Genomic DNA, 27,500 nt, shown 5'->3' on the forward strand with positions numbered 1-27,500 from the left:
CACACTATACCACACTATAGTACACTACAGTAAACTGTACTCGGCTACAGTATTGTACACTATACTACACTATACGACACTACTACTACTACCACAGCTACACTATTGTGTAGTAAGGTATACTATACTACACTATAGTTTATTTTAGTTTAGTAGTAGTTTACTACACTACCTTATGCTACAGTATAGTTCACTATAGTGGATATTCTTCCTCCATTTCGACTTGGATATTTTTGTTTTGTTTTCTTCTTTCTGTTTGTGTGTGGGTGTGTGTGTGTGTGTGCGTACGTGTGTGTTTGTGTGTGTGTATGTGTGTGTTTGTTTTGTGTGGCCTAGCTCGTAGGAGGTCTGTTTGATTGCTTGTCTGCAGCCCAAGCAGAGGTAAGACAGCCTTTTGTGCGCATAGTGTGTGTATGTGTGTGTGAGAGAGAGTTTATGTGCAGTCTGTAAAATTACGCTAGTTAGTTAGCTTTTAGCTGACAGCAGCCAGTTAGCTTGTAGTTCTTAGGGGAGTTTTTTTTTTTTTGCTCTCCGCAGCATGTTAGCATGTAGCTAAAAGCACCTGGTTATTTTGAAACTGTAAGCAGCATGTTAGCATGTAGCTAACAGCACCTGTTTATTTTGAAACTGTAAGCAGCTAGTTAACATGTAGCTAACTGCACCTGGTTATTTTGAAGCTTTAAGCTGCTAGTTTGTTCATATCAGATACATTTCTATAGATTTTAACATTTACATTCATAACCTGTAGAGATGTGGAAATCCACATGAGATACAGAGTTGGTGACATAAAGGTGCTGAAGGTACGGTTTTAGAGCTATAACTCCATGGTAATCTGCTGCTGAATCGTCATTAATTAGTAGGTGAAATGCAATGTGAGGATATCAGTTTCATGTTGGAGGCACGCCTGGCTCTGTGGGAGTACTCCATTTAGATTTTCTTTCATGATTGGTTTGGGAAATCCATCTTGCCTCTCAATCACATACATGCACACAGTGTCATCATCATCTCATTGGTGGAGGAGGGTAGAAAGGAAGCAGCGATGGAGGGAGCAGAGAGGGGGGGGGGGGGGGGGGGGGGGGGGGGGGGGGGGGGACCAGTGAGGGTGGGAGGGAGCAGAGAGGAGGGGGAGGGAGCAGAGAGGGAGGGAGGGAGGGAGGGGGGGGGAGGGAGGGAGGTAGGGAGGGATGGAAGGAAAGGGATATTTAGTTGTTCATTAACATAATTTATAGAGCCTGTCCATTAACATGTGATGAATGGCGTCGTGATTGCAGTGTTCCAAAAGGAAATAATCCCTAAAAATGTCAATACATTTTTTATACTTTAACTTCTCTCTCTGTCTCTCCATGTCTCTCTATGTCTCACTCTCTATACATCTCTATGTCTCATTATGTCTCTACATCTATCTATGTCTCTCTCTTTACCTGTCTTTGTCTCTCTATATCTCTCTATGTCTCTCCTTGTCTCTATATCTCGCTATGTCTCTCTATGGCCCTCTCTCTCTCTCTCTCTCTCTCTCTCTCTCTCTCTCTCTCTCCCTCTCTCTCTCTCTCTCTCTCTCTCTCTCTCTCTCTCTCTCTCTCTCTCTCTCTCTCTGTCTCTCTCTCTCTCTCTCTCTCTCTCTCTCTCTCTCTCTCTCTCTCTCTCTCTCTCTCTCTCTCTCTCTATGGCCCTCTCTCTGTCTCTGTCTCTCTCTCTCTCTCTCTCTCTCTCTCTCTCTCTCTCTCTCTCTATGGCCCTCTCTCTGTCTCTGTCTCTCTCTCTCTCTCTCTTTCTCTCTCTCTCCCTCTCTCCCTCTCTCTCTCTCTCTCTCTCTCTCTCTCTCTCTCTCTCTCTCTCTCTCTCTCTATGTCTCTCTATGTCTCTCGCCCAGGACTCGGAGGGCGTCTGCATCATGCTGGGTGTGTGTAACAGCGGCCTGCTGGTCTACCGAGACCGTCTGAGGATCAACCGCTTCGCCTGGCCCCACATCCTGAAGATCTCCTACAAGAGGAACAACTTCTACATCAAGATCCGACCGGGAGAGGTACACACACATCTGATACTAAAGGCTCACAGAGACACATACCAGACACCTACACACACACACACACACACACACACACACACACACACACACACACACACACACACACACACACACACACACACACACACACACACACACACACACATCTGATACTAAAGGCTCACAGAGACACATACCAGACACCTACACACACACACACACACACACACACACACACACACACACACACACACACACACACACACACACACACACACACACACACAAACCTACAACACACACACACACACACACACACACACACACACACACACACACACACACACACACACACAAACCTACAACACACACACACACACACACACACACACACACACACACACACACACACACACACACACACACACACACACACACACATCTGATACTAAAGACTCATAGAGACACATACCAGACACCTACACACACACACACACACACACACACACACACACACACACACACACACACACACACACACACACACACACACACACACACACAAACCTACAACACACACACACACACACACACACACACACACACACACACACACACACACACACACACACACACACACACACACACACACATCTGATACTAAAGACTCATAGAGACACATACCAGACACACACAATAAGTTTTAAAGACTCATAGGAACATATAGAGACAAATACCAGACACATAGCAGACACACACACATTACATATTAAAGACACATACCAGACACACACACATTACATATTAAAGACACATACCAGACACATACCAGACACACACACATTAAGTATTAAAGACTCAAGGCGCCCCTGTGGCTCACCGGTTAGAGCGCATACCAGAAAGGCACAGTCCTGATCACAGCGACCCAGGTTCAATTCCTGCCTGTCATTTGCTGCAAGTCCTCCCCTCTATCTCCCATACCTTCCTGTCTATTTCACTCTATAATAAAGCATAAAAAATAAAAAAAATATATGTATAGATATATACATATATATATTAAAGACACATAGGCACACATAACCCACGCATCTTGTCCGCCTCTCGTTCTATTTGCCACCAGTATGTATCAAGGTCTCTCTCCCGCTCGTTCTATTTGCCACCAGTATGTATCAAGGTCTCTCTCCCGCTCGTTCTATTTGCCACCATTATGTATCAAGGTCTCTCTCCCGCTCGTTCTATTTGCCACCAGTTATGTATCAAGGTCTCTCTCCCGCTCGTTCTATTTGCCACCAGTATGTATCAAGGTCTCTCTCCCTCTCGTTCTATTTGCCACCAGTTTGTATCAAGGTCTCTCTCCCGCTCGTTCTATTTGCCACCAGTATGTATCAAGGTCTCTCTCCCGCTCGTTCTATTTGCCACCATTATGTATCAAGGTCTCTCTCCCGCTCGTTCTATTTGCCACCAGTTATGTATCAAGGTCTCTCTCCCGCTCGTTCTATTTGCCACCAGTATGTATCAAGGTCTCTCTCCCTCTCGTTCTATTTGCCACCAGTTTGTATCAAGGTCTCTCTCCCGCTCGTTCTATTTGCCACCAGTATGTATGAAGGTCTCTCTCCCTCTCGTTCTATTTGCCACCAGTATGTATCAAGGTCTCTCTCCCGCTCGTTCTATTTGCCACCAGTATGTATCAAGGTCTCTCTCCCTCTTGTTCTATTTGCCACCAGTTATGTGTCAAGGTCTCTCTCCCTCTCGTTCTATTTGCCACCAGTATGTATCAAGGTCTCTCTCCCGCTCGTTCTATTTGCCACCAGTATGTATCAAGGTCTCTCTCCCGCTCGTTCTATTTGCCACCAGTATGTATCAAGGTCTCTCTCCATCTCGTTCTATTTGCCACCAGTATGTATCAAGGTCTCTCCCCCTCTCGTTCTATTTGCCACCAGTATGTATCAAGGTCTCGCTCCCTCTCGTTCTATTTGCCACCAGTATGTATCAAGGTCTCCCTCCCGCTCGTTCTATTTGCCACCAGTATGTATCAAGGTCTCTCCCCCTCTCGTTCTATTATCCACCAGTATGTATCAAGGTCTCGCTCCCTCTCGTTCTATTTGCCACCAGTATGTATCAAGGTCTCTCTCCCGCTCGTTCTATTTGCCACCAGTATGTATCAAGGTCTCTCCCCCTCTCGTTCTATTTGCCACCAGTATGTATCAAGGTCTCTCCCCCTCTCGTTCAATTTGCCACCAGTATGTATCAAGGTCTCGCTCCCTCTCGTTCTATTTGCCACATGTATGTATCAAGGTCTCGCTCCCTCTCGTTCTATTTGCCACCAGTATGTATCAAGGTCTCTCTCCCGCTCGTTCTATTTGCCACCAGTTATGTATCAAGGTCTCTCTCCCGCTCGTTCTATTTGCCACCAGTATGTATGAAGGTCTCTCTCCCTCTCGTTCTATTTGCCACCAGTATGTATCAAGGTCTCTCCCGCTCGTTCTATTTGCCACCAGTATGTATCAAGGTCTCTCTCCCTCTCGTTCTATTTGCCACCAGTATGTATCAAGGTCTCTCTCCCGCTCGTTCTATTTGCCACCAGTATGTATCAAGGTCTCTCTCCCTCTTGTTCTATTTGCCACCAGTTATGTATCAAGGTCTCTCTCCCTCTCGTTCTATTTGCCACCAGTATGTATCAAGGTCTCTCTCCCGCTCGTTCTATTTGCCACCAGTATGTATCAAGGTCTCTCCCCCTCTCGTTCTATTTGCCACCAGTATGTATCAAGGTCTCTCCCCCTCTCGTTCTATTTGCCACCAGTATGTATCAAGGTCTCGCTCCCTCTCGTTCTATTTGCCACCAGTATGTATCAAGGTCTCTCTCCCGCTCGTTCTATTTGCCACCAGTATGTATCAAGGTCTCTCCCCCTCTCGTTCTATTATCCACCAGTATGTATCAAGGTCTCGCTCCCTCTCGTTCTATTTGCCACCAGTATGTATCAAGGTCTCTCTCCCGCTCGTTCTATTTGCCACCAGTATGTATCAAGGTCTCTCCCCCTCTCGTTCTATTTGCCACCAGTATGTATCAAGGTCTCTCCCCCTCTCGTTCTATTTGCCACCAGTATGTATCAAGGTCTCGCTCCCTCTCGTTCTATTTGCCACATGTATGTATCAAGGTCTCTCTCCCTCTCCTCTCTATGTCCAGTTCGATCAGTTTGAGTCGACCATTGGCTTCAAACTCCACAACCACCGCGCTGCCAAGAGGCTTTGGAAGGTCTGCGTGGAGCACCACGCCTTCTTCAGGTCCGTGAGTCCAGCACCCCTACAGGACCTGATCACACCTTTTCTGCTGTTAGAAGATCTGATTGAACTCTGAAAGCAGACTTGTATCCTGAGGATCAGCATGTTGTTAAGTTGGACACCACAGCTTACGACCTAATGGACATGGAGGTCTCTCAAAGACTAGGGCTAGGCGACAGCAGTACAAGCTCATCTGCATAGAGCAGGCTTAGGGTTAGGGCTAGGCGACAGCAGTACAAGCTCATCTGCATAGAGCAGGCTTAGGGTTAGGGTTAGGCGACAGCAGTACAAGCTCATCTGCATAGAGCAGGCTTAGGGTTAGGGTTAGGCGACAGCAGTACAAGCTCATCTGCATAGAGCAGGCTTAGGGTTAGGGTTAGGCGACAGCAGTACAAGCTCATCTGCATAGAGCAGGCTTAGGGTTAGGGTTAGGCGACAACAGTACAAGCTCATCTGCATAGAGCAGGCTTAGGGTTAGGGTTAGGCGACAACAGTACAAGCTCATCTGCATAGAGCAGGCTTAGGGTTAGGGTTAGGCGACAACAGTACAAGCTCATCTGCATAGAGCAGGCTTAGGGTTAGGGTTAGGCGACAACAGTACAAGCTCATCTGCATAGAGCAGACTTAGGGTTAGGGTTAGGCGACAACAGTACAAGCTCATCTGCATAGAGCAGGCTTAGGGTTAGGGTTAGGCGACAACAGTACAAGCTCATCTGCATAGAGCAGGCTTAGGGTTAGGGTTAGGCGACAACAGTACAAGCTCATCTGCATAGAGCAGGCTTAGGGTTAGGGTTAGGCGACAACAGTACAAGCTCATCTGCATAGAGCAGGCTTAGGGTTAGGGCTAGGCGACAACAGTACAAGCTCATCTGCATAGAGCAGGCTTAGGGTTAGGGTTAGGCGACAGCAGTACAAGCTCATCTGCATAGAGCAGGCTTAGGGTTAGGGTTAGGTGACAGCAGTACAAGCTCATCTGCATTTTAATAATCTGATTATTAGTTGAGCCAGTTGTTGGAGACTGTTCTTATTAAAGAATCTAATTGTCAGCCTCATAGCATAATTGCCTAAACCACATTTTAAGGTGTTTTAATCTTGTATTTAGCGTTGGAAATGCCTAAATCAAATAGATCCTTAGGCAGATAGTGATTATGGAATGTAAAAAACACTCAGATTGACTTAGGACAGTCAATGAGGCACAGTGAATCAGCAGCGTTAGGAGAGTTCGGTTAGATATCACAATTTGGCAAAAATATGACCTAGGCAATTATGCTATTAAGCTGACGATATCAATTATGCTATGAGGCTAACGAAATGTGTTATTTGTGATCCTGAAGGCTCCTTTCTCCTGAGGAACCTCCGAAGAAGTTCGCCCTGGGTTCTAAGTTCCGTTACAGCGGTAGAACCCAGATCCAGTCTCGGAGGGCCAGCTCACAGATCGCCCGACAGGCGCCCTACTTCCTGCGACTCTCCAGCAAGAGATACACCATGAGCCGCAGTCTGGACGGAGGTACTAGTACTGGTACTATGCCACTGATGCAGACACTTAGTACAAATCGTAATGTTGGAAAGGGAACAATGTGACCATAGGTGGAGGCCTCCCTGTGTTCTGGAAGCATTGTCTGCATCGATCCATTTTTTTTCGGACAGAGCTCAAAGTATTTTAAAGTTTGCGACAGCTGTTGACAAAGAGCTTTGGTTTGGGTTGTTTGGGTCGTTTTGGCTCGGCTCGGTCATTACTGGTGAAGTTGTTTCTGTGATGTCGTCAACAGCGAAGTAGTTTCTATGATGTCATTACTGGTGAAGTTTTTCTTGTGATGTCATTAATGGTGAAGTTCTTTCTGTGATGTTGTCAACGGTGAAGTCGTTTCTGCGATGTCATCAATGGTGAAGTTATTTCTGTGATGTCGTCAACAGTGACGTTTTTTTTGTTATGTCATCAACAGTGAAGTTGTTTCTGTGATGTCATCACTGGTAAAGTCGTTTCTGTGATGTCATCACTGGTGAAGTTGTTTCTGTGATGTCATCGCCGGTGACATCACAGAAGTCACTGGCCACTCTGTGATCCGACCTCTTGATTGGTCCCCAGATGCCACGGGCAGCCCAACTCAAACTCTGAGTGGCTCTCCAGCGGTAGTAGCGCCCCCTGTGGCCGACTGCAGAACACTCTCAGGTAGCGACAGGCTAACGAAGCACAAGATTCCACGACATTTGGAAGAACCGCCGTGCTCTGGCTAGTCGGATGGAAAGAAACGTTTTTATTAAAAACGGTTCCCCTCAGTATGTGCGAATATTTGGTTCTGATTGGATTAAGCTCAGTGTGGTGGATTCCAACCAATAGAGAGGCTAAGTGAGCACCCCTCCCACACTGAACCCAAGCTTTACTTTCATATTTTTCTCAGTTTAAGGCCATCATTTTATATTTGCATGTGATCATAAAGATCACATTAGCTTCATTATCTTTTTTACAGAATTAATCGTGAAACCAATGAAGTAAATATAGTTGGTGAAAGATAGTGATCTTGAGAACTACAGAACCGACATAGCAGCTAGCATTGTGCTTGTGTTCTCGTTCGTCACACGTCAGAGACACGTCGTTAAACATTGGTCGTTAATGTCAACTGCCGTAAAGTATGGTTCAAAAAGAGGGAGCAAAGGGCAGAGTACCGTTGACAGTTTTTGAGTGACTTTGTTTTCGTTTGCCGACTGTAGACCGTTTCATTTTCTATCCATACAAAATATTCCAGTGTATATACAGTGTATGTTTATTATACATCGACAGAATAGTTAGCGTGCATAATATATATATATTTATACAACGGGGGACCTAAATCCAGCGATCTGATTGGTTCCCAACTTTTGTATAATGAGCGTATACATAACTGCTATGACGCCCGATCATTTTGTGAAAGTTTGCATATCACTCCGCGCCTGGAAGTAGAAACAGTTACAAAGTAAAACATATGTTGGATGATGGAGTGGGTGTAAATGTTGTTACTCCGGGAGTGAGCAAGGCGATGGAGAGACTAACGAAAGCTTAGGCACACGGCGAATGAACTGCTCCATAGGATAAATTGCCGGCGAACCGCTCTATCGGAGCCTTCTCTTGGAGGGACGCTAAAGTGTGTTACATAGCGACCATCGATGCATAGCGGCTGCCAGGAGGGACTACTTTTTTTGTATTCTTTAATTAAATGGCTATTTTGACTTTCTTGGTTTCTTTTTAAATGTAGTGTGTCTATGACTTTCGTTTCGCCATAACAGTAACCATTGTATTAAAGCAATAGATCAGTTCAGTCAGTGGCATGTGCTCATTATACCACTGTGAAGGGGGTCGCCGGCCCTCCGCTGCACGTCGGGGCCGGACAACGCCCCTTAACAGTGGTATAATGAGCACATACCACAGCCTGGCGTGATCTATTGCTTAATTATACGGCTGGTTGGGATATCCTTGGGCCATGATATTTTTGAAACAAATGACATTTTTCGATGTGGAAAATCTTTCGATATGGCAAAAATTGCACAAACCCCCCGAGGAACATTTTATAGAGATTCAGATCGGAATCAAAAGCTCAGCTGACTCTTGTTCTGATCCTAAGGTCCAGCCCCAGGAGGTGTGCGTGACCTAGCCTCTCTATAGCAGGTTGAAGGCTTACCATTAGCTTATCGTGTTAGCTCTGTTAGAGTTAGCTTGGTTAGCGTTTAGCTTGGTTAGCATGTGTGAGGTCAAATGTCCTGGAATCTCCTCCGAGCTTGCACACACCCACAGCTGAGTTTGCATGGGGCTGGTCACTCACTGCTGAGCTGTGATTGGCTGATCATGCCGTTGTCTTGACAACGAGCAGCTTCTTAGAGGGATAGATAGACAGAGTGTGGGTGTGTGAGTTAATGTGTGTGTGTGTGTAAGTACATATGCGTCTGTGTGTGTGTGGGTGTGTTTAAGTCCATAGGTGAGTGTGTGTGTGTGTGTCAGTCCATATGTGTGTGTATGTGTGTGTGTGTGTGTGTGTTGAGTCCATATGTGTGTGTGTGTTTTTGCGTGAATTGGTTTGTTCCTATATATACAGTATATACTGTATATGTGTGTGTATGTGTGTTCACATATATTTTCCTGTGTGTGTTTATGTTCACATATATCTGCCTGTATGTGTGTGTGTGTCTTTGTGTTCACATATCTGCCTGTGTGCGTGTGTTTGTGTGTCTGTATGTTCATATATATCTCCCTGTGTGTGTGTGTGTGTGTGTGTGTGTGTGTGTGTGTGTGTGTGTGTGTGTGTGTGTGTGTGTGTTTGTGTAGACATGGGCACCGGGCTGTACAGAGGATCTAAGGGCCACGCTATGAGTGACCTGCTGCCCTCCAGGTCCTCCATGAGGTCAGAGGAGGAGGTGGCCGTGGTCCTACCAGGTACCCGCGTCACATGACCCCGGCGTCACATGACACACAATCAACATCCGACAACTTTATTCGTCACACGCACGTTCACGATGTACAATGAAATGAAAGGGACCACGCTTATAGGATTGTGCAAGAGCAAACACAAGTTACAATATCAACACTCAAAATAAGCAACAATATCTACGGTAAAAAGAGGCAACCATCTTTACAGTTAAAAGAAACAACAATATTTACAGTAAAAACCAGGCAACCGTTTTTACAATAAGCAAGATAAGCCACATGTTTCTGTTAGGAAAGCCGTGGGAACGATGCGGTTACCGTGGGAACGATGCCGTTACCGTGGGAACGATGCGGTTACCGTGGGAACGATGTTATGGGCTAGTGTCGCTATGAAGCTCGTAACTAGCTCGGTTTTATCCTTAGTTTCGCTCTTCTCCGTTATTGTTGTGGTATGATCTCCGGTGGCCACGCTGGGAGCGATGGAAGAGGTGCACGTTAAACGTTGTATAGGCTAAGTTTTATGTCCAGAACTGTGTTGTGGTCGTAAGATGATAGTCACCATCTGAGTAGCGAATAATACATTAAAGATAAGCACAATAACTAAAAGAACGCACAATCGCCGTGGATCAGCCAACACGGTGACCAGACTGGGGATTATTAGTGATTATCAGTGATTAGTGATTATCTCTTACTAGTGTTTGTTCTTCTTATTATGATTCAATTCTCAATGCAGTGGTGGAAGTGGTTCAGCAGAACGACACGAGGAAAGAGGAGGAGGAGAAGAGAAGGAGAGAGGAGAAGAGGAGGCGAGAGGAGGAGAGGAAAGAGAAGAAGAGGAGGAGAGAGGAGGAGAGGAGGAGGGAGGAGGAGAGGAGGAGGGAGGAGGAGAGGAGGGAGGAAGAGAGATTGAGAGAGGAGGAGAGGAGGAGAGAGGAGGAGGAGAGGAGGAGAGAGGAGGAGAGGAAGAGAGAAGAGGAGGTCTTACAGACAGACGAAGACAATACTAGAGCTACGGAAACTCAGAACAGCCCAAAGCTTCAGGTAACACAAATACCCCCGCACACACACACACAAACACACACAGACACACACACACACACACAAACACCAACACATATATGTAATAAATCACAAATGTCCAAACAGACGGAGTTGGTTGAGTGTCGCTTTACTTAGGTACGTTGTGATGCACGTGTGTACCCACACACGTGCATCTGTCGTAAAGCAGTATGCCTATCGTAAATAGGTATGGCCTCCTCCTGCATGTGACGTCACTGCCGTGCACGTTATCATAGTAACAGTGATACTATGACATTATATAGATAGATGGCCTCTTCAGTTGACCTTGTTCAGTTAACCTTTACTTAACTTTGGTTTCTCTCTTTCTTTTTACCTGTTTTCCTCTCTGTCTACCTTTCTCTCTTTCTATCTGTCTATCTACTTGTCCTCCTGTCTGTCGGTCTGACTTACTGTCCGTCTATCTTGATGTCTGACTGATTTACTTTCTGTTTACCTGTCTGCCTGTGTGCCTACCTTTATCTCTGTCCGTCTATCTACTGGTCTGCCTGTCTGTCTGTCTGACTGTCTGTCTGTCTGACTTACTGCCTGTCTGTCTACCGGTCTGACTTTCTGTCTACCGGTCTGCCTGTTTGTCTCTATGTCGGTCTCTCTACCGGTCTGCCCGTCTGTCTATCTGTCTGTCTGTCTGTCTGTCTGTCTGTCTGTCTGTCTGTCTGTCTGTCTGTCTGTCTGTCTGTCTTTCTATCTGCCTGTCTGCCTGTCTGTCCGTCTGTCTGCTTGTCTTTCTGTCTGCCTGTCTGTCTGTCTGTCTGTCTGTCTGTCTGTATGTCTGTTTGCTCGCATGTCTGTCAACCTGTCTGTCTGTCTGTCTGTCTGTCTGTCTGTCTGTCTGTCTGTCTGTCTGTCTGTCTGCCTGCCTGTCTGTCTGTCAACCTGTCTGTCTGCCCCTCAGACTGACCTAACAGACACTGGAATAGATGGAGACCTCACAGCCACAGAGGTTCAATATTAATGTATTCATAAAATAATAATGTTAAAACTAAATAAATAAAATAAAATATATAATTATAACAATAATCAGAATAATCATAATAATACTAGTAGTAAACAATGAATGATGATAATAAGAAGATAATAACTGATAATAGTTGTAATTATAATTCAAATAACATATTATTTTATATTAATAATCATAATCATAATAATAATGGAATAGTAATAATTATAATAGGAACAATAGTCGTTATAATAGTGATAGTAGTAATAATAATTACTAGTAGTCATCGTGATAATAATAATAAAAGTATTAATAAGTAATAAAAGTATTAATAATCATCATCCATACTCTGATATGTCTGTTTGTCTGTGTGTCTGCCTGTCTGCCTGTCTATCTGCCTGTCTATCTGTCTGATGTTGTTTTCAACAGTCAGATGATGACTGGAGAACACAGGTGAGTTGGTTATATTTTAATACTATTATAATCTATTCAAATTATTTTAATTTATCTTAGTTTTTAATAAGAGTTAATATGCAAATAAATTGTTGGTATTTGAAAGTGAACCCTCATGCTTGGCTATTTTCTTATATATAAATATAGATCTATCAATCTTTATATTTACAGAGAGAGAGTATATATACTAATATGTACTGCTTCAAGGGTGTGTTGTGAAGAACTCACATATATATATATTGTTATATATCATCTCCCATCCTCTCCTCCATTCCTCTCCTCTCTCCTTCTCTCTTCCTCCTCTCCTCTCTCCTCCTCCTCTCCTCCACTCACCTCCTTCTAACTCCCTCCTCTCCCCTCCCTCCTCTCCCCTCTCCCCTCCCTCCTCTCCTCTCTCCTTCTCCCCTCTCCCCTCCCTCCTCTCCCCTCCCTCCTCTCCCTTCCCTCCTCTCCCCTCCCTCCTCTCCCCTCCCTCCTCTCTCCTCTCCCCTCCCTCCTCTCTCCTCCTCCCCTCTCCCCTCCCTCCTCTCCTCTCTCCTTCTCCCCTCCTCTCCTCTCCTCTCTCCTTCTCCCCTCTCCCCTCCCTCCTCTCCTCTCTCCTTCTCCCCTCTCCCCTCCTCTCCTCTCCTCTCTCCTTCTCCCCTCTCCCCTCCCTCCTCTCCTCTCTCCTTCTCCCCTCCCCTCTCCCCTCCCTCCTCTCTCCTCTCCCCTCCCTCCTCTCCTCTCTCCTCCTCCCCTCTCCCCTCCCTCCTCTCCTCTCTCCTCCTCCCCTCTCCCCTCCCTCCTCTCCTCTCTCCTTCTCCCCTCCTCTCCTCTCCTCTCTCCTTCTCCCCTCTCCCCTCCCTCCTCTCCTCTCTCCTTCTCCCCTCTCCCCTCCTCTCCTCTCCTCTCTCCTTCTCCCCTCTCCCCTCCCTCCTCTCCTCTCTCCTTCTCCCCTCCTCTCCTCTCCCCTCTCCTTCTCCCCTCTCCCCTCCCTCCTCTCCTCTCTCCTTCTCCCCTCCCCTCCTCTCCTCTCTCCTCCTCCCCTCTCCCCTCCCTCCTCTCCTCTAATGCAGGAGAGTCCGGAGGAGGTGCAGGGCCACACGTCCACCATCCAGGCCCTGCGACGCTCCTTCCTGGAGGAGACGGAGGGGGGAGGAGGAGCAGGAGGTCCGACTGAGTGGGAGAAACGCCTCTCCAACTCTCCTCTTCGTAGGCATGACGACGCTCCAATGATAGAACCCCTGGAGCCCGAGGAGGTCACACTCTATCTCTATGCATCTATCTCTACTCATCTCCCTGTCTCTATATATCCATCTCTATTCACCTCTATCTCTTGTCATCTCTTTATATCTATCATATAGCTCTATTCAAATCTATCTCTATCTATCTCTCGTCAGCTCGTTATACCTATCATCTATCTATTTTTATCTTCATCTGTATCTCTACCTCTATCTATAGTAATCTATTTATCTCTAATTATCTCTATTTATCTCTCTATCTCTATCTACCCCTATCTCTCTATCTCTATGTATCTATCTCTATTCAACTCTATCTCTATCCATGTCTAGTCTACTACCTTATATTATATATATTATATCTATTCATCTATATATATATATATATATATATATATATATATATAAATATACTGTATGTATATATATCTGTCTCTATCTATCTCTATTAATCTCTTTATCTCCATCTATCTCTCTATCTATCTCTATTAATTTCTCTATCTATGTCTACTCGATATAAATATATATATATATATCCATCTATTTAACACTTGATATCTATCTACCTATCTCTATATATCTATTCATCACTTTATATCTATGAACAGTTTATGTATGTATATTTTATTGGCTTCCTGTTTCTGTGTATCTGTCTCTAGATACCAGAGGAGGAAGTTCAATCCACCATTGATGAGAACCACCCCCTCCCACCTGACAGCAGCTTAACTGTGATAGGCCAACAGGTCTGTCATTCAAAAATACTGCTGTTACTGTTACGCTCCATTGCATTATACTTAACTTAATTTGTGTGTGTGTGCGTGTGCGTGTGCGTGTGCGTGTGGTTGTGCGCGTGCATGTGCGCGCGTGCGTGCGTGTGCGTGTGGTTGTGTGTGGTTGTGTGTGTGTGCGTGTGTGTGCGTGTGCGTGCGTGTGCGTGTGCGTGTGTGTGTGTGTGTGTGTGTGTGTGTAGCCCGTTTCAGAGGAGATGTCCTCGGAGGTGTCGGTGCCTGCCTCCCACGGCCTGGTGAAGGTACTTTGAATACCAGTTGAACCAATTGAAGATTGGTTGGACTGGGCAGTACCCAGTAGAACCAGTAGCAGACTGTCGGTATATTAAGCCACTCCCAGTATTACGAGTAGAAGACCGTGCTTGTACTCCAAGTATAACCAGTAGAAGGCTGTGGTTGTACTGGGCAGCTCCCAGTATAACCAGTACTAGGCTGTGTTTCTACTGGGAAGCTTCCAGTATAACCAGTAGAAGACTGTGTTGGTACTATGTGGTACTGGACAGGAGAACATTATCTTTATGACGAGATTCTAAAGCCATTCAGATAAACTTCTTCCTCTTCCTGTTTTTATTTCAGACGTCGGAAAAGGTGGAGACCGTCTTCGTGAAGACTGAGTCAAATGACGAGGACAAGCCAATAGAAGAGCAGGTAGCAACACAATGTCTGTCAGGCCCGCCCCCATGTAATCCTCCACACCCTCCACTAGAGCTCGCTATGATGGAGGACGGGAGGGGTTCAAACACCACTCCCAGACTAGCCACCAGACTAGCTAACAGGCTAGCCACCAGACTAGCTAACAGGCTAGCCACGACTAGCCACCAGGCTAGCCTCTTCTGTGTGTGTGTGTGTGTGTGTGTGTGTGTGTGTGTGTGTGTGTGTGTGTGTGTGTGTGTGTGTGTGTGTGTGTGTGTGTGTGTGTTTGTACGTTTTTGTGTACGTGTGTGTGTCTGTTTGTACGTTTGTGTGTGTGTGTGTGTGTGTGAGTCTGTTTGTATGTTTGTGTGTGTGTGTGTGTGTCTGTTTGTACGTTTGTGTGTGTGTGTGTGTGTGTGTGACCCATTTCCGTGTGGGCGTCTCCCAGGATGAAGAGGTTCCTGTGGTGATGAAGACTCTGACCTATGAAGCTCCAGGGGTGAGGAGGCTTCTATGCTTTGTGTGTGTGTGTGTGTGTGTGTGTGTGTGTGTGTGTGTGCGTGTGTGTGTGTGTGTGTGTCTGCTTACGCCAGTCTCTACTGAAGTCTCCTTGAATGAAAGCATCTTCGCTGAATGAATACTTGACCTGAATCCACATAGTGTAGTGTTCTATAATATCTATTCATAATGAATGAATAGACCACTATAACGTTATTGATGTTTCCTCAACATTATAAAATGGTTCTGAGGTGCTTTGAGCATATTGATTTATTTGCGTTGTCAAGGAAACGTCTGGTGGACAGGTGTATTTAACAGTTGTTGTTGATGTTGGATTTGTGGTCCATTGATTAGGAAGTGTTTAATAGCGATTTGTATTTTAGGTGTGTGCTAACACAGAAACACCACTAGAGGGCGTCCTGATGAGTTCTCAGACTATTACTGCAGAAACAGCAAATACTACGACCACTACACACATTACTAAGGTAAATATTACGACCACTACACACACATTACTCAGGTAAATACTACAACAACACACCTTACTAAGGTAAATACTATGATACTATCTATATATATACATGTATCATATATTATATATAGTACTACATCTAATTTCGAACATGCTATGGCGACTACAGTTACTTATAATAATAATAATAATAATAATACTATTGCTACTACTAATAATGACGATATTAATAGTAATAATAGTAATGTAAATAATTAAACCAGCCACATCATATGTTAGTATATGCTACACGTGAACCTCCTAAGATGGCGCAATTTGATTGGTTCACTATCTCGGGATATTGGGCAATATCCCATGATTGAGATCTCAAACTCAGGATATTGCGTGATGGTTGTCACGTAACGCTAATAAAAACAAATAAACCGCTAATAAAAACAAATAAATCCCTTCAAAGTGTTATCTTGTTTATTTTTGGAGTCTTCACGTGTAATATATACTAAAACAAATTATCAAGCATTGATCATAATAATTTTTATTATTATCATAATTGCAATAATATTAATCATGGTACTAATACTGCTAATATTGATGATAATAACAGTGCAGTTACTGGTATTATTGTGTCCTGGTTCTGGAAGTGCTTGTTTATTACTGTTAAACGACTGGTTGTGATTCAGACGGTGAGAGGCGGCATCTCAGAGACCAGGATAGAGAAACGCATCGTGATCTCAGGGGACACAGACATAGACCACGACCAGGTACCTGTCTGTCTGTCCGCCTGTCTGTCTGACACTCTGTCTGCCTGGCTCTCTGACCCTATATCTGCCTGTCTCTCTGACACTCTGTCTGCCTGTCCGACCCTCTGCCTGCCAGTCTTTCTGCCTGTCTTCCTGTCTGCCTGTTGGCCTGCCTTTCAGCCTGTCAGCCTGTCTGCCTGTCTGTCTTTCTGTCCGTATGAATGTTTCTGTGTGTGTGCCTGCCTGTCAATCCGTCTATCTGCGTGAATGCCTGTCTGCCCAACTATCTGTCTGTCTATCATTCAGTCTGTCTGTCTGCCTGTCTGCCTGAATGTTTCTGTCTGTGTGCCTGTCAATCCATCTGTCGTCTGCCTGACTGTTTGTATGCCTGTCTGTCTGTCTGTCTGCCTGCCTGTCTGTCTGTCTGCCTCTCTGTCCGTTTGTCTGCCTATCAATTTGTCTGTCAGTCTGTCTGCTTGTCTGCCTTTCTGTCTATCTGTCTGTTTGTCCGCCTGTTTGTCAGTTGGTCTATATTTTCCTCCTTATCTTATCTATTTTCTCTTCTTACTCATCCGTCTTTCTCTTTCCTATCTGTCTTGTCTGTATGTCTGCCATTCTGTCTGTCTGTCTGTCTGTCTGGTTCTCTCTCTCTCTCCCCCTCTCTCCCCCCCCTCTCTCCCCCCCCCCCCCCTCTCTCTCTCTCTCTCTCTCTCTCTCTCTCTCTCTCTCTCTCTCTTGTTCTCTCTGTCTCTCGTTCTCTCTCTCACACTCTCTCACTCTCTCGCTTGTCCTATCTCTCTTGTCCTATCTCTCTCTCTCTCTCTCTCTCTCTCTCTCTCTCTCTCTCTCTCTCTCTCTCTCTCTCTCTCTCTCTCTCTCTCTCTCTCTCTCTCTCTCTCTCCACTTAACGAAGGCCTTAGCGCAGGCTATCCTAGAAGCTAGACAGCAGCATCCTGAGTTGTCAGTAACCAAGGTAACCGTCCATAAAGAGACGGAGGTCTCCTCAGAGCATCCTCTGCCTTGATGACATCACAGGTAACCGGGATTGGCCATGGCCCTTTCAACCGTAACACTGAGGCTGCTGTTCGATTGGCTGCTGTTTAGCTTCTGCTTTCCATGCTACATCGCTAATCGCCGCATGCAAATAGTCTATGCTATGCTATGAGTGAGTGCTAGTTTAAGAATCCATCCTATGTTAAGAGCCTATGCTCTGTTAAGAGTCCACGCTAGTTCAAGAATCCATCCTATGTTAAGAGTCTATGTTATGCTAAGAGTCCATGTTATTCTAAAAGTCCAGGCTATTAGCGTTTAACTACAATGCACTTGTCATCATTCAGAGTGATCGGTTCATAGCATCTTACCTCTTGTGAAGCAATGTTACATTTTTTGTTTACTACTTCCTTAACTGCAGTTTACAACACATTATCGTTTTCTATCGCAGGAATGAAGGCTCACGGCGACGTCATGGGTGAGGAAGACCGAGGAACCAGTTAAACAGTTTCTACACTACTTCCTGCTCCCCCTTGACGACTGAAAGCACACGCATGCTTACTTGTATATGCACCATGTCTCTATGTATCTACAGAGTGTAAACCGCTGCTTCATACTAGCACACAGCGCACAACGACACGCACAACTCAGTGGGGCTTATAGAGGGGTGAGGCTATAGATGGGTGAGGGTGTAGACGGGTGAGGTTATAGAGGGGTGAGGTTATAGAGGGGTGAGGCTATAGAGGGGTGATGGGTGAAGTTAAACAGGGTGATGGGTGAGGTTATAGAGGGGTGAAGTTATAGAGTGGTGATGGTAGTTATCCTCAGTTTGTTTTAGTTTCCCTTACATAATACAGGGTGGATCCTTAAATGTACACATTTAAAAAAGAATGTAATCTTCTGTTGGACCTTTGTATAAGTAGTTGTCGTTACCCAGGTTCTGCCCCCTCTAATCCCCAGTTGAACACTGCCCCCTAGTGTCAGGTTACAGTTAAACCCCCCTTTACTGTAAGGATCGGCTTAAAGTTGAACCACGCCCCTTTTGTCATGTGACAATTTAACCATGCCCCCCCAGTGACTGGTTACTGCTTCCCCAAACTCCTAATGTCAGGTTTGATTTAACCACGCCAACTAGTGTCCGATTACGGTTTGGTCACGCCCCCTATGGCCAGGCTAACGTTGAACCAAGCCCCCTATTGGCAGGATACAGTTTAACCACACACCTAACTCATTATACAGTTTAACTCCGCCCCCTCACGTTAGCATGTAACCACGCCCCCAGTGCCACGTTCAATTGTAACCACGCCCCAAGTTTCACGTTAGAACGTAACCACGACCCAACTGCGGCCCCTAGTGTCCGGCTACAGTATAACTATGCCCCCTAGTGGAAGGTTAGAGTTTAACCAAGCCAATATTTATTAATTATTTAAAATGTTTTCCGATTTTTTCATTTGTTTTTTTCTTGGATTCTATTAACCATTAAAAATGTATTAACTTCTATTTAATCAAAAATAAATGATGCGTACAATACCTGTCTTCTTTCCAACATCATTAAACATGTTAACAACATAACATGTCTAGAAATGTTACTCATGGCTAGCTATCAGATATAATATATATTATTAGATGTTCAAGTTTTCATTGTATGAATCTTATGTGAAGAGGTGCTCTATTTGTCTATTAGAGTGCACTGCCAAATAATGTATCTTTGTAAATACGTGTATGACAATGTGTGTGTGTGTGTGTGTGTGTGTGTGTGTGTGTGTGTGTGTGTGTGTGTGTGTGTGTGTGTGTGTGTGTGTGTGTGTGTGTGTGTGTGTGTGTGCGCGTGCGCGCAGGGCGTGTGCATGAATGTGACCCAACTTTCCTGCCTAGGATTATTAAAGGACTATCTTATTTTATGCTGTTTCTCATAGCGTTGCTGTTGTAACGTATCGTAGCACCGTTTGGACACCAGGCGCAGCTGTTGTAACCCGTCATAGCGCCCCCTGTACGCCAGGTGGTGCTGTTGTAACGTGTCATAGCGCCCCCTGTACGCCAGGTGGTGCTGTTGTAACGTGTCATAGCGGCCCCTGTACGCCAGGTGGTGCTGTTGTAACGTGTCACAGCGCCCTCTGGGCACCAGGCGCCACTGTTCTATTGGTAGCACTAGTGTTACGCACCTCTGTGTAGGGTAAGAGTTAAGAGTTAGAGCTGAACCTCAGTATTTATTAACTAGTACCAATATATATTATTATTATTTTATGAATAGTGTTAGTCCTTCAATGTAGGGTTAGAGTTTGAGCATAATAACTTAACCCTAACCCTTATACTAAGTATATATCATAACTAGTCATAACTAGTACTACTGTATATTCTGTTAGTACCTCTAGATGGGGTTAGGGTTCGAGTTAAAGCCTCACCCGATAACTTTACTAGTAACACTGTATTTCTATTAATAGTGTAAGTAACTCCTGATACAATTACTATTACTGCAGCCTAGGTATGTCGGCAGACAGCCGGCCAGGCGGGCAGGCAGAAAGACGAGTAGGCACACTTGTGCGTGCGTGTGTGTGTGTGAGAGCCAGTGTATGTGTGTGTGTGTGTGTGTGTGTGTGTGTGTGTGTGTGTGTGTGTGTGTGTGTGTGTATGTGTTGACTTTTTTTTCATAATGCTTAACCTAAATAAACAAAATACGCCATTTATTGTAGCTTTAAATGGCTACCTGACAGTCCTGACTTCTGTGCTGCTTAGCCCCAAACATCTAAAGTTCCATTCAAGTTATTTCAGAGTAAAATAAGCAAGTGAGACGGACCTTACATATATATATATATATTAGGGGTGTAACGGAACACAAAAGCCACGGTTCGGTACGTAGCCTACCTCAGTTCTTAAGTCACGGTAGGGTACGGTACGGTACGGTAAGGTTCATAGTTAAGGGGAAAATTTAAAAAAACTGCTCGATTGTCAACAACGGAGAATGGCCGTAGATCAGCAGCAATGAAAACACCAATAAACTTGGTTATGGCATTTGCATTTCTGAATTCCCAGACATGGGTTGTTGAAATAGTTTTGTGAGCTGGGTTTGCACAGCTCGTTTTTTTTCCCACTGAAACAGTGATGGTAACACCTGGATGGAGCCTTTTCAAATGCGTGTGCTAGGGATGTGCATTTCTGGCAAAAATACTATTCGATATTCGCTGAGAAGTATTCGAATATTCAAAAATCGCTCAATCAAGAACCCCCCACGCACGCACGCACCTCGGATACAAGCACGCACAACGACACAGGGAGAGGCTTTTATGATTTGTATGAAATCAATCGGTTTATTTCAACAACTGCGCCATCAACATTCAACATCAAAATTATTTCAACGTGGGCTTAGGCAGATAGACCTACATGCGCCGAAACCGTGACGGTTCGGTACAAATACGTGTAGCCTACCGTTACACCCCTAACATATATATATATATATATATATATATATATATATATATATATATATATATATATATATATATATATATATATATATATATATATATATATATATATATATATATATATATATATATATATTTATATGGATCTGACTGGGGATAGGATAGGTTAATTCACTTGAAGTGGTAAACAGTCTGGTTATGTTTTTAAACTGTTTATTCTCTTGCCAAAAGGACTATCTAAAAGGACCAGGCCACTTTATTTTGAGATGTCCCTGGAATCCCCATGTTTCTTTCTAAATAGCCAACTACCAATAGTGACTAGAATCATTTCATCACTTCTTGACTTAATTGAATTAATGCATTCCATAGTTACCAGCAAACATACCAATAAATAAATAAATAAATTACCCAACAATTACATTTGGGGCTAATTAAATAATATCAGGGGATTTAGCCCCAACTTAAAGAGCCTAGTGACGCCACTGTGTCTGCCTATCAGACAGGTAGACGCGTGCATGTGTGTGCGCATGCGTGCGCTTACGTGTTTATGTCTGTGTGTGTGCGGGCGTGCGCTTACGTGTGTGTATGTCTGCGTTTGTGTGTGTCTGTGGTCTCGCTGGCTTCCTCTGAGACGTGGACGTGACGTCAAGACGTTGGTGGAGTCTGGCCGAGTGCCAAACATCTGCAGCCCGCTGATTGGCTGAGTTCCAAACATCTGCAGCCCGCTGATTGACCTAGGATGCTGTCAGTCAGCGAGCAGCGGGGCGGGGCCGCGGCTCGCCCCCAACAGGAGGAGGGGCCGCGGCTCGCCCCAGCGGGGGGCGGGGGGCGGGAGGCGGGGGCGAGCGCAGGACTTCTGCTAGGAGTCGATCCGAGAAAAGAGCGAGAAAAACAGAGAGAAGAAGAAGAAGAAGAAGAAGAAGAAGAAGAAGCAAAAGAAGACGGGAAAAGTTTGAGATAACAACAGAAAGAGCCTACGCTTCAGATCCAGAACCGAAGTTGAGACGGGTGGTCGTAGGAGAGCGTCGGGGGGTTAGTCTTGGTCCAGTGTGGTTCAGGGTGAGATTCTCTGGACGCTCAGGAGACACGTCGCGAGTTCACATCTGGACGCGCTTAGGACTCGAGTCGCTCTAGGACTCACGCACACGCATCTGTTTATATCTGTGTATGCGTTTATTTAAAGTACTTTACTTCCAAGTAGTTTAACAGCAAATGCTGAATTAACTGGACCTTTACCTCAGAAACCATCTCGTTTAATATTATCTTAATGGTCTCGTTTTATATTGAAAAGTTTGGTTGAACATCAATATCGTAGTCTGGTTTTATACTTGTAATTGTCTGCTGTAAGATAACCATAATAGTCTTGTTTAATCCTTAAAAGGCGGTTTTAATGTCACAATAGTCCAGGTCAATATTATAATTATCTGGTTGAATATCAGGACCATACCGGTTAAAACTTGAATAATCTGTTATAGCCTAATATATTTTCACAATAGTCCGGTTTAATAATATAACGGTCTGGTTGAATAATTTAATTTTAAACTTGAACAATCTGTTTTAATGTTATCCTAATAGTCCGTTTGAATATCAGAATAAAAGTCTGGTTTAATACTCTCTAATTAAAGAGTAGAGTCTAAGAATTGAATTCAAGAATTCAAATAGCAAGAAAGGTTCACTCCGAGATGGAGTTGGTCCTCAGAGCTTAGAACACAAAGTAGGAGAGGGGGAAGGAGATGGTTAAGGGAAGAGGATGAAGAAAGTTTAAATGAAGACGATGAAGATTATCAAGTGAAGATGATGAAGAGGATCCCGTAGAAGTGAAGATGATGAAGAGGATCCAGTGAAAGTGAAGACCAGCTTGACGATGGTTTCAGGGCTGGTTTACCGCCTGCTGCTGCCCGTCTGTCTGACGGCCGGTAGGTCAAAGTTGTTACACTTAGTTATCTATACTATTACTATGTGACATTGCTACCACTGCTGGATTAGTTAACTGGTGATCAGTGATTCTCTCCTTGTCTCACCAAACGTGTGTTTGGTTGATGTGTCGTGATGTGTGATCGGTGATCAGTGATTCTCTCCTTGTCTCACCAAACGTGTGTTTGGTGATGTGTGATTCTTGTCTCTCCCCAGTGTGTGTTCTGATTAGTCACCTGGTGATAAGATACATGATACAGTGATATGTTCTTGTCTCTCCCCAGCGTGTTTTTGTTGATCAGTGATTCTTGTCTCTCCCCAGCGTGTGTCCTGCGGTACAACTGTTTCTCTCTGGTGTATCTGGTCGTCCTGCTGCTGCTGCCACTGCTGCCAAAGTCCGGCCCTGCACCTAAAGAAGGTACACCTCATTATCACTCATTATCACTTTACATTATGCATACAGATACACCTCATTACCACTACTATACCCCTGCTGCCAGAGTCCGGCCTGGCGGCCAAAGAACATACACCTCATTATCACTCATTACTACTACTAACTATTATACATTAAGATATACCTCATTACATTATATATTATATATGTAAAGATCAACCTCATTACAACGATATATTATATATACAAAGGTACACCGTATTTCCACTAACACTACTTAGTATTATCGTGCTCTTCCCTGCTGTCTTTACAACTCTTGAATCTTCAGCCGCTCTGATCAGTACAATAGAACTGGTCGATGGAGACTTAATCAACGCAGGCAGAGTGAATCCCAGCGGTAAGCCTAACGGGCCGAGTGTGTGAGAGAACACTGCAGGCATAAAGGGTCAGTCCCCGGGACACACGCTGAACGGGGCCAGGCCTCTCAGGAAGACAATGACATCCCACCTCACATCCTGCCCTGAAGAGGGCACAGGGACGCAGTGACGCAGGCCACATCCTGCCGCCAAGAGGGCGAAGGAGTACAACAGGAAATAAGAGAAGAGGCTCCACCATCTCCTTGTATCCTCGCCCTTCTCCTTCCCTCTGTACTCCTCTCCCCTCCTCTCTTCTTCACCCTACTTCTCTCCTCTCCTCGTCTCCTCTCCTTTTTCCTCTCGTCTCACCTCCCTATTTCCCTCTCTTCTATCCTCTGACCTCTCCTCTCCTCTTTCCTCTCCTCTCTCCTTTCCTCTCCTCTCTTCTCCTTTCAAATCCTTTGTGTTAGTGTGTGTGTGTGTGTGTGTGTGTGTGTGTGTGTGTTTTTCGTGTAACTTGGTTCTTCTTTCAGCAGAAACAATGTTTATCCTCATAATCCTCCAACTGATTTATTTAGAACATGAGTCAACACTGAAATACCAAAACAAAGGCTCAAAGTATTGCATATTGCAGTCGTTTTATACTCTGCTCTCAGATACAATATTTATATACCAAACAACATATGCTTGCATTAACAAGCAAAAATATGATTCACTATTATTCATGTTCCATCATTAATCAAACAAACAGAAAATAATGTAAAAAAAGTATTGTACCTTTGACAAACACAGGTAATGCAGGCCTTCAACTAGGGTGTGTGTTTGCTAGGTAACGCAGGCTTGAATGTGTTTCCTCGGTAACGCAGGTTGTATGTGTGTCCTAGGTCATGCAGGATGCATGTGTGTGTGTTTCCTCGGTAACGGAGGGCGTCTGTGTGTTTCCTAGGTAACGTAGGGTGTGTGTGTTTCCTAGGTAACGCAGGGTGTGTGTGTTTCCTAGGTAACACAGGGTTTGTGTGTTTCCTAGGTAACGCAGGGTGTGTGTGTGTTTCCTAGGTAACACAGGGTGTGTGTGTGTGTTTCCTAGGTAACACAGGGTGTGTGTGGGTTTCCTCGGTAACGCAGGGTGTTTGATTCCTAGGTAACGCAGGGTGTATGTGTGTTTCCTCGGTAATGTAGGGTGTGTGATTCCTAGGTAACGTAAGGTGTGTGTGTGTTTCCTAGGTAATGCTGGGTGTGTGTGTGTGTGTGTGTTTCCTCGGTAACATAGGGTGTCTGTGTGTGTTTCCTAGGGCATGCGGGGCGCGTGGTGAAGGCCGTCTGCGGCCTCAGTCTGCTCTTCGTCTGCATGCAGATCTGCTTCCAGGTGACGCTCTCTACACTGCTGACCTCAGGACACCTGCAGCCGGGATACAACTGTAAGTCTGCCTGCCTGCCTCACTGTCTAACTGCCTGCCTGGTTGTCTGTCTTCCTGCCTGTCTACCTGCCTGCCTGTCTACTTGTCTGTCCGCCTCCCTGTCTGTCTATCTGTCTGTCTGGTAAGACAGACAGACTGTCTGTCTGTCTGTCTGTCTGTCTGTCTGTCTTCCTGTCTGTCTGTCTGTCTGTCTGTCTGTCTGTCTGTCTGTCTGTCTGTCTGTCTGTCTGTCTGTCTGTCTGTCTGTCTGTCTGTCTGTCTGTCTACCTGCCTGCCTTGCCTATGTACGTCCAGTGTGTTGATGTTGTTTTTGTTGTTCATCCTCATTGTCTCAGGTTCTTCATGGGAGAGATCTCTGCGCCAGCTCGGTCTGGAAAGGTACGGTTATGCACACCACACACACACACACACACACACACACACACACACACACACACACACACACACACACACACACACACACACACACACACACACACACACACACACACACACACACACACACACACACACAAACACACACACACAAGCATGCCAAGACACTCGCACCTCCACATAGGCATGCACACAAATACGTACGTACACACACACACACACACACACACACACACACACACACACACACACACACACACACACACACACACACACACACACACACACACACACACACACACACACACACACGTACAAACACACATACACGTGTCTGTGTTTGTACACACATCAGGCTTTCAACAGCTGCAACGTTTTATAATGCCTGGAATTCAGACGAGTCATCCGCTGTTTTCCGCCCCCCCCCCCCCCCCCCCCCCCCCCAACCACACACACACACACACACACACACACACACACACACACACACACACACACACACACACACACACACACACACACACACACACACACACACACACACACACAGGAACGCCTCAATTGGACAGGTTCTGACATGTGAGAAACACAAACAGTCCAGAATTATTTTGTTATATTACTGTGAATGTTATATAGCATTACAACGAGTGCTAGTATTACTATATATATGGTAACACCAACACTTACATACTATATAAAATACATAGTAATACTATAGGATTACTATGTATTATATATAGTATTACGATGTAAAAACGCTATAGTATATACTATAAATATAGTGTTTACTAATACTAATCAGCAGTACTTTATTTTAATCAATTAAGTTTATTCTAAACAATATACTAATGTAAATTAATAGTTTGAATAAACAACCTACATTAATGTTCATCACGATTACTCTCTCTCTCTCTTCCTGTCTCTCTTTCTCTCTGTCTCTCTCACTCTACCTGTCTCTCTCTACCTGTCTCTACTTTTCTGTCTCTCCCTGTCTCTCTACCTGTCTCTCTCTCTACCTGTCTCTACCTGTCTCTCTCTCCCTGTCTGTCTCTCCCTGTCTCTCTACCTGTCTCTCTCTCTTTCTTACTCTACCTCTCTATCTACCTGTCTCTATCTACCTGTCTCTATCTACTTGTCTCTCTCTCCCTGTCTGTCTCTCTACCTCTCTCTCTACCTGTATCTCTCTCTCTCTCTCTCTCTCTCTCTCTCTCTCTCTCTCTCTCTCTCTCTCTCGCTCTCTCTCTCTCTCTCTCTCTCTCTCTCTCTTTACCTGTCTCTCTCTCCTTGTCTGTCTCTCTCTCCTTGTCTGTCTCTCTACCTGTCGCTCTACCTGTCTCCCCTCCAGTGTGTCTGGGTCTGATCCCGGTTCGGTTCTCCGGATCTTTTTCCCAGACGTTGTCGTCTTCCTGGTGGGACTGACTGTATGGATCCTTTGGTCCCGCCCGCACAGACAGGTGCACACGCACGCACGCACGCACGCACGCACGCACGCACGCACGCACGCACGCACGCACACACATACCACACACACACATACCACACACACACATACCACACACACCTGCACACCTGCACACACACACACACACGCACACACACCTGCACTCACACAAACACACACACACACACACACACACCACACACACACACACACACACCTGCACACACACACACACACACCTGCACACACACACACACACACACACACACACACACACACACACACACACACACACACACACACACCTGCACACACACACACACACACATATACACACACACGCGCGCGAAGGTAACAAAAACCCACATGCACCGAAACCCAGGTAACACAAACACACACAGATGCAAGGAGCACACACAAGCAAGCACTCATAAACCCAAACTATTTCATGAAGTAAAATATTCAGCAAATAATTATTTAGGCTTTTATACGACTTTTTCTTCATCTCTATGTAAATCTCTCTTGAACTCTCCGTCTCTCTCTCTCTGTCCGTTTCTCTTTTTCTCTCTGTCTCTTTCTCCTTCTTTCTCCCACCCTCTCTCCCTATCTCCCTCTGCCTCTCCCTCTCCCTCACCCGCTCTCTCTCTCTCTCTCTCTCTCTCTCTCTCTCTCTCTCTCTCTCTCTCTCTCTCTCTCTC

At 45.0% G+C, this 27,500-nt stretch overlaps 2 protein-coding genes across 2 annotated transcripts in view; both read left to right on the forward strand.

Moving 5' to 3' along the window:
* epb41l3a (erythrocyte membrane protein band 4.1-like 3a) overlaps positions 1–19,054 on the forward strand; it is a 25,090-nt gene extending 6,036 nt beyond the window's left edge. Inside the window, exons 10-28 of the mRNA XM_030349731.1 lie at positions 337–381; positions 1,871–2,023; positions 5,190–5,287; positions 6,619–6,791; positions 7,371–7,454; positions 9,579–9,686; positions 10,411–10,514; positions 10,581–10,718; positions 11,650–11,697; positions 12,124–12,147; positions 13,203–13,385; positions 14,024–14,107; positions 14,335–14,394; positions 14,729–14,800; positions 15,234–15,284; positions 15,667–15,768; positions 16,433–16,513; positions 17,406–17,527; positions 17,934–19,054. Of these exons, the coding sequence (XP_030205591.1) occupies positions 337–381; positions 1,871–2,023; positions 5,190–5,287; positions 6,619–6,791; positions 7,371–7,454; positions 9,579–9,686; positions 10,411–10,514; positions 10,581–10,718; positions 11,650–11,697; positions 12,124–12,147; positions 13,203–13,385; positions 14,024–14,107; positions 14,335–14,394; positions 14,729–14,800; positions 15,234–15,284; positions 15,667–15,768; positions 16,433–16,513; positions 17,406–17,516 (1,719 nt within the window). The 3' untranslated portion in view covers positions 17,517–17,527; positions 17,934–19,054. The remainder of the gene's footprint in view (positions 1–336; positions 382–1,870; positions 2,024–5,189; positions 5,288–6,618; positions 6,792–7,370; positions 7,455–9,578; positions 9,687–10,410; positions 10,515–10,580; positions 10,719–11,649; positions 11,698–12,123; positions 12,148–13,202; positions 13,386–14,023; positions 14,108–14,334; positions 14,395–14,728; positions 14,801–15,233; positions 15,285–15,666; positions 15,769–16,432; positions 16,514–17,405; positions 17,528–17,933) is intronic.
* A 2,685-nt stretch (positions 19,055–21,739) lies between these two features.
* LOC115537686 (piezo-type mechanosensitive ion channel component 2) overlaps positions 21,740–27,500 on the forward strand; it is a 44,032-nt gene continuing 38,271 nt past the window's right edge. Inside the window, exons 1-5 of the mRNA XM_030349732.1 lie at positions 21,740–22,820; positions 23,141–23,236; positions 24,861–24,986; positions 25,322–25,364; positions 26,707–26,815. Of these exons, the coding sequence (XP_030205592.1) occupies positions 22,769–22,820; positions 23,141–23,236; positions 24,861–24,986; positions 25,322–25,364; positions 26,707–26,815 (426 nt within the window). The 5' untranslated portion in view covers positions 21,740–22,768. The remainder of the gene's footprint in view (positions 22,821–23,140; positions 23,237–24,860; positions 24,987–25,321; positions 25,365–26,706; positions 26,816–27,500) is intronic.

Source organism: Gadus morhua, chromosome 23, assembly GCF_902167405.1.
Source record: "Gadus morhua chromosome 23, gadMor3.0, whole genome shotgun sequence".
Lineage (NCBI taxonomy): Eukaryota > Metazoa > Chordata > Actinopteri > Gadiformes > Gadidae > Gadus > Gadus morhua.